Source organism: Lissotriton vulgaris, chromosome 12, assembly GCF_964263255.1.
Source record: "Lissotriton vulgaris chromosome 12, aLisVul1.2, whole genome shotgun sequence".
In the NCBI taxonomy this organism is placed as follows: Eukaryota; Metazoa; Chordata; class Amphibia; order Caudata; family Salamandridae; genus Lissotriton; species Lissotriton vulgaris.
In genome coordinates, this window is record NC_141700.1 from 50399709 (window position 1) to 50412193 (window position 12485).

General features: G+C 51.7%; 1 protein-coding gene across 1 annotated transcript in view; it reads left to right on the top strand.

Annotated features, from left to right (window-relative positions):
• Positions 1–12485, top strand: part of CIB3 (calcium and integrin binding family member 3) — a 48114-nt gene that overhangs the window by 16680 nt on the left and 18949 nt on the right. The window contains exon 3 of the mRNA XM_086946334.1: positions 12019–12130. Coding sequence (XP_086802460.1) covers positions 12019–12130 — 112 coding nt within the window. The remainder of the gene's footprint in view (positions 1–12018; positions 12131–12485) is intronic.

Here is a 12485-nt window from a genome sequence, read left to right on the forward strand (position 1 = left end):
TAACAGAGATACCCCTACTACAGAACTGGAGTTACAGAAAAGAAACTACTCCTTCTGTAGTAGGGGATCTCTGTGTATAGTCATAATCTAGTGAATAGAATGGCAAGCCCATCCCCATACCAAAGCGGCGGTGGAGAAAAGAGAACCAACACCACTATTGTGCGAACAAATTCCGCAGCGAAGCCTGTCCCACCTGAGCATCTGCCCTGGCATCAGCATCCAGACAGTAATGCTTAGTAAAGGTATGAACTGACTTCCAAGTGGCAGCCTTGCAAATTTCTGCAATCGGCACATTACGGAGCAAGGCTGTCGTGGCAGCTTTGCCCCTGGTGGAATGAGCCTTAGGCTTACCTCCTAAGGTCTTATTAGCTTTCTGGTAACACAGTTGTATGCAGGACACAATCCACCTAGAGATGGATTGCTTAGAGGTCGCAAGACCCGTCCTGACCGATCCATAATTGATAAACAATTGGTCTGACCTACGAATACCTTTAGTCTTATCCAGGTAAAATTTCAACACCCTCCTAACATCCAGGGAATGTAAAGACCTTTCCGCTGGAGATGAAGGATCCTGAAAAAACGTAGGTAAAGTAATGGTTTGATTGACATGAAAGTCAGAAACAACCTTGGGAAGAAATTTAGGGTGAGTCCGCATAACAACCTTACCAGCATGAAACACAGTATAAGGTTCATTACAACACAACGCCTGAATTTCACTCACCCTGCGGGCCGATGTAATGGCCACGAGGAACGCCGCCTTCCAGGACAGGTGCTGCAACGAAGCCTTATGAATGGGTTCAAAAGGCTCCTTCATCAAACTGGACAGCACCACATTCAATTCCCATGAAGGCGATGGAAGCCTGACAGGAGGGAACACTTTCTTCAAGCCTTCCAAAAAGTCTTTGATCACAGGGATCTGAAAGAAGGAAGTCTGTGAAGGGCTTTTCCTGTAGGCAGTCAATGCAGCGAGATGAACCCTAATAGAGTGAACATTAAGGCCAGATCGCGCCAAATGTAGAAGGTAGGGAAGTATGACATCTTCCTTGCACGTCGTAGGATCCAAGTTCCTGGACACACACCAGATACAAAACCTCTTCCACTTGTAAGCGTAGGACGTTCGAGTGGAGGGCCTCTTAGACTCCTTCAGTATGTCCATACAATCTTCAGGTAGATTCAAATGTCCATATTGCACTACCTCAGGAGCCATGCCGCCAAACTCAAGGACAAGAGGTTGGGGTGTACCATCTGCCCCCCGAACTTTGTGAGAAGGTCCGGCCTGCACGGCAACCGAATGTGCGGAAGGAGGGACCGGTGCAGAAGGTCCGTGAACCACCACTGTCTGGGCCATTCCGGGGCAATCAGGATCATCCGTGCCCTGGACCGGGACAGCTTGATGAGCACCGCTGGAATCAGGGGAATGGGCGGAAAAGCGTAAACAAAGCTGTTCGACCAGTTGATCCAGAGTGCGTTCCCCAGCGTCCCTTGCTGGTAGTACCTGGAGGCGAAGTCTCGGCATTTGCTGTTTTCAGCCCTTCTTTCATGGAGATGAGGTCTTGAAATGTCGGGAGCTGGATCTTGTCGCCCCTCGACAATTGAAGCAGGTCTGAAAACCACGCCTGTCTTGGCCAGGCTGGTGCTATCAATATGATCCGGCACGGTTCCAATCTCATCTTGCGCAGGATTCGTGGTATCAACGGGAACGGAGGGAACGCGTATGCAAACCTTCCTGTCCAGTCCATGAGGAATGCATTTCCCTTGGAGCCCTGTTGATGGTACCTGGACGCAAATTGAACGCACTTTGAGTTGTTTTGTGTTGCGAACAAATCTAATGTGGGAGTGCCCCACCTTTGAAACAAGATGCGAATCTGAGTGTCGTGTAGTTCCCACTCGTGTGTCGCATTGTGAGTGTGGCTCAGGGCGTCCGCCTTTGTGTTGAGGACTCCCTGTATATGCTGAGCCTGAATTGAAATTCCGTTGGTTATGAGCCATTTCCAGATCCTTTGCGCCAATGTCGACAGCTGTTTGGATCTTGTTCCGCCCTGTTTCAGCAGGTAAAACATGGTCGTGGTGCTGTCCGTTTGGATAAGTACTGACGATTGGCGTATTCTGGGAAGGAATGCTTGAAGCCCTAGGAACACCGCTTTGAGCTCCAACATGTTTATGTGAAGCTGAGCTTCCCAATCTGACCAAAGGCCCTGAATTTCCAGCTCCTGAAGATGCGCACCCCATCCCTTCAGCGAAGCGTCCGTTGTCATCACGAAGTCGTGATCTCGAGGAATAAAGCTCAAGCCTTGGTCCAGGTTCTTTAGAATCTTCCACCATGACATGGCCACCTTCATATGGTTCGTGATGGCAATGCGATCCTCGAAGGTTCCTCTGGCCTGGACCCACTGTTCGTCCAGTTGTTCCTGCAAAGGTCTCATTCGAAGACGACAGTTTGGTACCAGTGGGATGCAGGATGACATCATCCCCAACATGGACTTGTATATCCTCACGGAAGTGGACTTTTTTGCCTGAAGTGATGCCGTTAGCCCCATGATCTTTCTCATTCGGTCTTCGGAAGGATAGGCTTTCCCTGCTCTGGTGCATCTCCATGCCCCCAGGAACTGGATGCCTTGGGCCGGAGTCAGCGAGGATTTCTCTAAGTTGGTCCTCAGGCCCAAGCGCTGAAACAGCCGGATGCAGCTCTGAAGAGCTCTTGCTGCGTCCCTGAAAGATGGACCTGTCACCAACCAGTCGTCCAGATATGGATAAATGTAATGCCCTTGCAGTCTTAAGTGGGCTGCCACCGGGGCCATGCATTTGGTGAATACCCTCGGGGCTGATTTGAGTCCGAATGGCAGGACTTTGAACTGGAAGTGGCGACTCTCCACAACAAATCTTAAATACTTCCTGTGCTTCCGATGAATGGGAATATGGAAGTACGCATCCATGAGATCCAAGGACGCCATGTAGTCCTTTTCCTTTATCATGAGTAGGATCTCTTGCAACGATAACATTCTGAAGGGTATCTTTTTTATGTATTGATTGAGATCCCTCAAGTCCAATACCTGTCTCCATTTCTGGGCTTGTTTCTTTTTGATGAGGAAGAAATGCGAATAGAAGCCTCTCCCTCTGAGATGTTGTGGCACTTCCTCTATGGCTCCCTTTTGCAGAAGCGAGTGTACTTCTTTCTGCATTTCCTTGCGATGTTGGTTGAGCCTGAGTACTGGGGGGTGATCCGGTGGTATTTCCACAAATTCCAGCGTGTGACCCCTGCTTATGACATCTAGAACCCATTTGTCCGATGTTATGGACATCCAGTTGGTGTAGTATTGAGACAGATAGTGGTCGTTGTCGGGGATCTGTTGTGTGGGGAGCGCCGGCCTGAAATCATTGACGTCTATTAGACTGCTGAGTTTTCCCCTGGCGTTTGCTTTACCTCTGGACTGTTGCTGGTAAGAGGAGTTGGAGGACCTGAACTGGTTGTTAGTATTATACTGTCGATATCCCTGCTGATTATACGGTTGATATCGGTTGGATTGAAAAGAGGGTCTTTGATTAAATTGACCTCTTGCACCCCTCTTTCGAAAGGACTGAAACCTTCCCTGCTGGAGAGATCCCAGCGCTCTAGCTGTATCCGTGTCCGACTTTATGCCTTGCAACGCCTCATCGATATGTATCCCAAATAAATTTTCACCGTCAAAAGGCATATCGACAATTTTCGCCTGCACCTCTGGACGAAAAGAAGTCGCCTTGAGCCAGCCCTGCCTGCGAAGCGAAACCGCTCCAGCCATTTGTCTGAAGGCCATAGACGAGACATCCATGGCGATGTCGATAGATTCGGCAGCAGATTTTGCTCCTTCTTTGAGGAGGGCTGCCGCTTCTTCCTTTCTATCTTCCGGAAGCGCAGAGAGTATGGGTGCCAGATCGGACCATATTTGTCTGTTGTAACGGCCAAGCAGTGCCATAGCATTTGCCGCTTTAATGGTAGAGGCTGCCATGACCGCAAACCTCTTACCTGCCCCATCCATTCTCCTTCCTTCCTTGTCTGGTGGCACTAGGGAAGTAGCCACCGGGTTCTTTGAATTTCTTTGCGCCGCCTGCGTCACGACTGATTCCGGCCTGGGATGCCCAATGAGGCAGGCTGCTGTGGATTCTGGAGCTCTGTATTTTTTTTTTATTCGGGGAACTGAAACCGCTATAGACGCCGGTGTTTTCAGAATCTTTAGACCCTCCTCCCAGATGTGAGGGATAATCGGAATTGGGCGAAGTGACCTTTTGTTATCATCCTTGAAATCGTACAAGAAACAATCCGTCTCTTGCACCTCCACATCCAGACTGAATCTCTTGGCCGCCCTTTCCATGATATCATGGAAGCCTCCGATGTCTTGAGGAGGGGAGGTAGATTTGAGTGGGTCAGGTGATGCAGCCGATGGTAAAACGTATTCGTCCCATTCCTGCCCCGAAGCATCATGAACAAGCTCTCCTTCTTCGGGCTGTTCATCTTCGTCAGAGTCCGTTAGGTCGTCCCTTATAGTAACCACCTGCGGAGATTTCACCCCTTGTTCTTGAGAAGCAGGTGCTTTAGGTGTCTGCGAGGAAGGCGTCTGCGTAGCTGGTTGCGAGGAATTCGCCTCTGGGAAACGCCGGTAGTAGTCGTTTAGCATCGACCTAAGATCAGACACAAGGTTGAGAGGTATAGAAACCGTCTCTTGACGTTCCTCCTCCCGTGAGTCCACATGCTGCTCCTCCTCCTCATCATAATCACCAGATTCCTGAAATGACTCATATCTGGAAGATTGTGGTCTGTCCCTGAAGGAATAAACTTCCTCCTCGTCCGTGTCTTGGCTCTTTATCTGAAGCTGAGAAGGACTGTAGGCGGCACCTGAGGACTCCTCTCCATCTGAGTCCTGCTCCAGCAATGAGGATGGTGGCAAAGGGGAAATCTTTGTCCATGAGGTGAACTCTGCGGATTTACTGATAGTAGCCGAACCTCTTGTCGACTGAAAAGACCGGATCGAGATCATGGTCTTCGACTGCGGAGAATTGAACGCTTTTGCAGATGATAGCACGATTTTCGTCGACGGAACCATCGTCGACGGAACCACCGTCGACGGGACCATCGTCGACGGAACCATCGTCGACGGGACCTTCGTCGACGGGACCATCGTCGACGGAACCTTCGTCGACGGAACCTTCGTCGACGGAACCTTCGTCGACGGAACCTTCGTCGACGGGACCTTCGTCGACGGGACCTTCGTCGACGGAACCATCGTCGACGGGACCTTCGTCGACGGAACCATCGTCGACGGGACCTTCGTCGACGGGACCCCCATCGACATCCTCAACATCGAACCTGTCGTCGACGGAGTCGTCGTCGTCGGCTTTTCGCCGACAGTGAAATCTTACTCGTTGATGTTGTTGTCGTAAACGTCGTAGTCGTCGACGCAGCTTTAGATCCTATCGTCGACGAAGCCGTAGTCGTTGACGAAGTCGTCGTCGACGGAGCGGAAGCCTTCACCACAGGCTTAGTAGCAGAAGCTAGGGAGCTGGTAGAAGGTGCAGACCCAGGTCCTTTAAGACTTGACTGCTTCTCCAGAGGAGTAATAGGAAGAGATGAGGTTGATTTTTCCTTAGATTTACTCCTTTTAGACTCCACCTTCTCCACAGAAACAGAGGCCTTTCTTTTCTTGGGAGTGGAATGAGAAGATTCCTCCTCAGAATCTGAGCCTGATGTGGCCTTCTTCTTCTGAAGCCATAACAGTAATCTAGCCTCTCTGTCTCTTTTAGTCTTGTCAGAAAATGTTCTACAGAGCTTACAGTCTTTCACCAGGTGTTTAGGGTAGAGACAGTAAAGGCAGTCCTCATGTGGGTCCTCAGAGAAAAGTCTGGCCTTCCCACAGGATCTGCATGGCCTGAACAGCCTCTTTTTAGAGCTTTCAGCCATCATGAGGAAAATAAGTACACACAATACCTCAATATAGTAGACAGGAAACAAGATTCCAAAGGGTCAAAAGTTCACTCAGGAACAGAAGAACTGAGCAGAGCTCAGGGAGACTCCTTTCTCACACGAAGGCGGTTGGAAATCTAAGGCAGGAAGCTTCTGCTGGGGAGTGTGAGGGCAGGGCAGCAATGCTGATTGGCTGGCTTTTGGACCAAACAAAGAAATGGTCTGGTTACCAAATAATACAGCCCCTATGGGGATTTTCTATGCAGTTTTTCTTCTCTATGATACTGCTTGGTCATTCTGTTACCGTGAGACTCCCACCATGACGACGGGGAAGATACAAGCATGTGAATCTATGAAAGATGTAATACTGGAGAATGGTTTGATTGACATGAAAGTCAGAAACAACCTTGGGAAGAAATTTAGGGTGAGTCCGCATAACAACCTTACCAGCATGAAACACAGTATAAGGTTCATTACAACACAACGCCTGAATTTCACTCACCCTGCGGGCCGATGTAATGGCCACAAGGAACGCCGCCTTCCAGGACAGGTGCTGCAACGAAGCCTTATGAATGGGTTCAAAAGGCTCCTTCATCAAACTGGACAGCACCACATTCAATTCCCATGAAGGCGATGGAAGCCTGACAGGAGGGAACACTTTCTTCAAGCCTTCCAAAAAGTCTTTGATCACAGGGATCTGAAAGAAGGAAGTCTGTGAAGGGCTTTTCCTGTAGGCAGTCAATGCAGCGAGATGAACCCTAATAGAGTGAACATTAAGGCCAGATCGCGCCAAATGTAGAAGGTAGGGAAGTATGACATCTTCCTTGCACGTCGTAGGATCCAAGTTCCTGGACACACACCAGATACAAAACCTCTTCCACTTGTAAGCGTAGGACGTTCGAGTGTAGGGCCTCTTAGACTCCTTCAGTATGTCCATACAATCTTCAGGTAGATTCAAATGTCCATATTGCACTACCTCAGGAGCCATGCCGCCAAACTCAAGGACGAGAGGTTGGGGTGTACCATCTGCCCCCCGAACTTCGTGAGAAGGTCCGGCCTGCACGGCAACCGAATGTGCGGAAGGAGGGACCGGTGCAGAAGGTCCGTGAACCACCTCTGTCTGGGCCATTCCGGGGCAATCAGGATCATCCGTGCCCTGGACCGGGACAGCTTGATGAGCACCGCTGGAATCAGGGGAATGGGCGGAAAAGCGTAAACAAAGCTGTTCGACCAGTTGATCCAGAGTGCGTTCCCCAGTGTCCCTTGCTGGTAGTACCTGGAGGCGAAGTCTCGGCATTTGCTGTTTTCGGCGGTGGCGAACAGATCTACGTCTGGAGTCCCCCACCTTGCGAAGACTTCTCCTAGTACGTCGTCGTTTATGACCCACTCGTGGTTTTCCTGAATCAGCCTGCTCAGTGCGTCCGCCTGAACATTCTGCACACCTGGCAGGTGGGTAGCCGTTATCGTCAATCCTCTTGCCAGAAGCCAGTGCCAGATCGACTGCGCCTCCCGAGACAGGGTGCGCGATCTCGACCCCCCCATGCTTGTTGAGGTAATACATCGTGGTCGTATTGTCCGCCTGTACAAGCAGAGAGCTGGTCCGGAAGGACGGATGAAAGGCCTTCAGCGCCAAGTGAACAGCTCTGAGTTCCAGGAAATTGATGTGATACGTGGACTCCGTCTGAGACCACGTGCCTTGGATCTGTAAGTCCCCCGAATGCGCTCCCCAGCCCTGGAGAGAAGCATCCGTCACGATCGTCTGAGTAGGAATGTCCTTGTGGAAGGGAACCCCTCTGAGGAGATTCTCCGCTGAACACCACCACTTCAGAGACTGAAGAGCATGCAGAGATAGTCGTATCTTGTCATCCCAAGATCCTCTGCTCTGGTCCCATTGGTCCTCCAAGCACTCCTGCAGAGGTCTCATGTGTAGCCGTGCATGAGGAGTGAGGAAGATACAAGAGGCCATCGACCCCAGTAGAGAAGACACCGTCCTCACTGTTGTAGATGGAACGGTCATAAGAGCCTGAGCCTTCCGAAGGATCGATCTCCGTCACTCCTCCGAAGGAGACACGCTTGCTGACAGCGTATTGATAGAGGCTCCCAAGTACTGAATGCACTGGACCGGGATCGGGACAGACTTGGACATGTTGATGTGCAACCCCAGCTTGTTCAAGAGAACGCACGTCTTCTGGAAGTCTGCCTGAGCTTCTGAGAAGGAGGAGGCCTTGATCAACCAATCGTCCAGGTACGGGTAGACAAACACCTTGCCTTTCCTTAGGTGTGCCGCTACCACTGCCATGCACTTCGAGAATGTCCTGGGTGCAGATTTTAGTCCGAAAGGCAGCACTGTGTATTGGTAATGATTGGTGCAGACTTGAAATCACAGAAACTTCCTGTGCTTGTGCGCGATGGGCACGTGGAAGTACGCATCTTGTAGGTCTATGGCGCAAAGCCAGTCCCCCTGTTGCAACTGAGGATAAATCTGATGCAACGACAGCATGCAAAACTTTTCTCTGCGAATCCACTTGTTTGCCTGCCGCAAGTCCAGAATGGGCCTGAACTCGTTCTTGTCCTTTTTGCGAACCAGAATGAACCGGGAGTACAGACCTCTTCCTCTTTGAGACAGAGGTACGTCTTCTATCGCCCTTTTCCTCAACAGGATATCGGCCTCCGCCTGGAGCTCGCGCAGCTGATACTGCAAGCTGACCGGAGGGATCGCTGGAGGAGGGCTGATGAACCGAAGACTGTATCCATTGCAAACAATATTCAGCACCCACTTGTCCTGAGTAATTTTTATCCACTCTACCAGGAAAAATTGAACGCTTCCCCCCACCGGAGTGGGTAACGGATGACGGGGAAGTAACCGCTCAGGGTCGAGACCCGGCCGGGCCCTTGTTCGCGGTAGAGGGATGCTGTCCACCTCTACCCCTCTGATGTTTTTGGAAAGGTCTTCGGAACTGCTGCTGTTGTTGCTGCTGCTGTTGTCCCGAAGACTGTCCTCTTCCTTTCCCTTGCGAACCGAACCGCCGTTGGAACTGGCGGTATGGCTTCTTGTCCTTGGGCTTTTCCAAGCCCACTGCCGTCAGGGTTTCCGCATCGGCCTTCATCCGGGCCATCTCGTCATCCGCGTGTTTTCCGAAGAGCGTGTCCCCGGAAAACGGCAGGTTGGCCACCCGCTGTTGCGCCTCGGGCTTGAGAGACGTCAGCCTGAGCCATGCATGGCGGCGCTGGTTGATACCGTGGCAGTAGCCATGTGCCGCCAACAAGGAAATATCCGCTGCGGCACTGATGGCCTGGTTCAAAACCAGCATCCCCTCCTTGACGATTTCCATAAAGTCCTCCTTCCTGTCGGGCGGCACAAGGTCCGCGAACTGTTCCATGGAATCCCAAAGCGCCCGGTCATATCGTCCCAGTAATGCCGAGTCGCTGGAAGCCTTCATCGTGGTGGAGGAAGTCCCGCATGCTTTCCTTCCCGCCGAATCAATCCAGCGGCTCTCCTTGTCCGGAGGCACGGTGGAGGACGGGGAGGTAGAGTGTTGTTTTCTGGCTGCCGTAACAATCACTGAGTCGGGGACTGGGTCCATCCTCAGGAAGGCAGGGTCAGAGTCCGGTGCCCTGTATTTCTTCAAAAGCCTAGAAGGGGCGGCCCTAACCACCGCAGGCGTAAGAAATAGTTCTTGTGCCGGTTCAACCAGTCCCGGAACCAAGGGCAACAGAGGGCGAGACAGGTGCTTCTTGTGCAAAGTCTCGAATATCACGGACGTCGTAGGTGTAGGAGCCGTCACCGTGATACCCAACTTCGCGGCCCCCCTCAGGAGAACATCCTGGAATGTACCGATGTCATCGATAGGAGACACCCTAGTGTCCGGGGAATCGGACAGAGTAGGGGAATAGGAGCGAGTCCTGGAAGATGTATCCGTCCTAGATCTACGTCTCCTATGGCGTCGTCTGGAACGAGTGGAGGACCTGCGCCTGCTCCTCGATCGTTCTCTCCGTCTGGAGCGCGACTTCGACCTCCTGGGCTTCGGCCGGTCCACCGGCCTATCCGGGGTAGCCAACTTGGGCTTACGCGGTTCTTTAGACTTAGGAGTCTTCTTGGGAGGGGTCGGAAGGTGAGGCAACGAGGCCGACCTTGGTGGAACCGGCGGAGGCTTCTCTGGCAGAGGAGGCAACGGGGGAGGTGTAGCCATCCTCGGACGCGGCCCTCTAGGCAACGGGGGAGGAGGTGGACTTCTTTGGCGTATAAACCTCCGAGTGCACCGATCCCGGTGATCCACCATCCTTCCTGGGCTGAGGGGAGCCCCCCACAGCCTCAGGGCGCTTAGTACGGGCATCCGGCACCGTTGACCGGTGTTCAGGAGTCGACCGTCGGTCCCTCGACGTCGAGCGGCCCTTCGGCGTCGACCGTCTCTTTCTCTTCGGCGTCGAGCGACTCGCGTGTCTCGACGTTGACCCGGACCATCTCGACGACGATCTCCTGTGCCTTGACGGCGACCGCTTGCGTCTCGACGGCGACCGTCTCGCCGTCGCCTTGGGGCGTCTCGACGTAGACCTTGACGACGATCTTCTTCGCCTCGACGGGGCACGCCTCCGTCTCGCCGGCGAGTGCTTCTGCGTCGACGGCGGGCTCGACGACGAGGATCCCCTCGACGACGATGAAGCCTTGTGTCTTGAAGGCGATCGACGGTATTGCCTCGGCGGCGTTCGTCGACGCCGATCCTGTCGACGCCGTTCCTGTCGACGCCGTTCCTGTCGACGCCGATCGCTCGACGTCGACGCCGAAGACAGCGACGATGACACCGTCTCCGCGTCCGACGGCGGCCTGTGTAGGTCCCTCGACGTCGACGGTCGACGTTTTCTCGACCCAGAGCCCTGGGGAGAAGGGGAGCTGGCCGCGGACTTCCCTCTCGACGTCTTGGAGGGTGCCACCGACCCAGACGGAGAATGGGGACGTGTGCTGGGCTTCCTGCCCCCGGGGAGCCCCCCAGGGGCCTCAGCATGGGCAGAAGAAGCCCCTCCAGACCCATCTTGCGTCTTCTGTCTCCTTTCTTCTAGTCCCTGAAGCCTGATTTTCTTTCTGTCTTTCAGGGTCCTGCCAGAGAAACCCTGGCAGATCTCACACTCCTCAGGGATGTGGGAAGAGGGAAGGCAGAGGATACAGACCTCATGGGGATCTGTCTTGGCCTTCTTCCTGGAGCACTCCGGGCATTTATCAAATAATGCAGGCATTATTTCGACCAAGGGGTGTCACAAGCCAAGAAGAAAGCTTTAAGGTACAGATAAAGTACACAAAAAACGATTTTAGTGCAAAAACACCAACAAAAACCCTTGAACAGGGAGAGCTCAATGCTCCAGGGTCATGCTTGCAGGAGCCGGAAAAAAGAACTGAAAGAACGAAAGACCTGCAAGGCATTCTGGGATACTCTGAAGTTCTGGAAAGTTCTCTTAAAGGCACAGTACCCTATTCTGAGACACATAATGGCAGCCTATGGGGCTTGTCTGTCCAGGTCTTCCGCTCTATCTCCCAGAGGGGTTTGTACTGAAGAAAATTAAAATCTGGACAGGCTTTGCTGTTTTGTGGATTTTTTTGGTGGAATTTCTAGCTGAAGTACTGGACAGTGTAGCCTGTTGGGGGCTGCATTATATGTCTTTAAATTCTCTCTTAAGTGCTGTGCATTTCTGCATTTTTTGACACTGTAAGAGATTATTTTTGATTGCTCCGGGGTCCACGCACATGGGCGGGACTATTCACTAGATTATGACTATACACAGAGATCCCCTACTACAGAAATTGTTTTCCACCAAGAACCATACTCAAAGGGGGTAATTTGTGGATCCCTCCTAATCTTTTCTGCGAAGGGTTCAATATATAAATTAAATAGGAGCTGAGAAAGAGGGCACCCCTGTCTGGTCCCTCTTGTTATTTTGAAGCTCAGTGTTATATTCTAACTTAGCAAACTTTTTGCCGCAGTGGCTTTATATATCCGACCTATGGCCCTGCAGAATTAAACTGGGTCTATTTTGTCAGACTCACACAAAGAAAGCTAACCCTGTTAACGTGTACATCTTTCTCTTCCAATGTTCAGGTTGTTCCACCGGTATCGAGACCTCGCTCCCCAGCTCGTGCCAGACGACTATACAAACAAGCCAGACGTGAAGATCCCATATGAGCTGATCGGCAGCATGCCCGAGTTTAAGGTAGGTGCCAGACCTGCGTCAGTTCTATACTACTACTTGCTATATAGAGCCTCATACCAAGAGGTGACTTAAGACTGGCCTGGGCTTTTGCATCTAATGGCGTTGTTATTTTTGGACACTAAACTAGCAACTAAATGGTCCTTCGCACCTGCAACTATAAATTTACCTCACCTCCTCCTCAGAGGAAGCACTCAGCAGCGCCCTCATACAATAAATAATCACGCTTTCAAAATGCCATTTGATCTGGCATTGGCTGCAAGCCTTTTGACTGTCAATGCTTGTTTTATTTTTCCATTCTTTTTATAATATATGGTTGTTGGAGCTTCCAGGCTCTCACCAAGATACAAAAAGATTG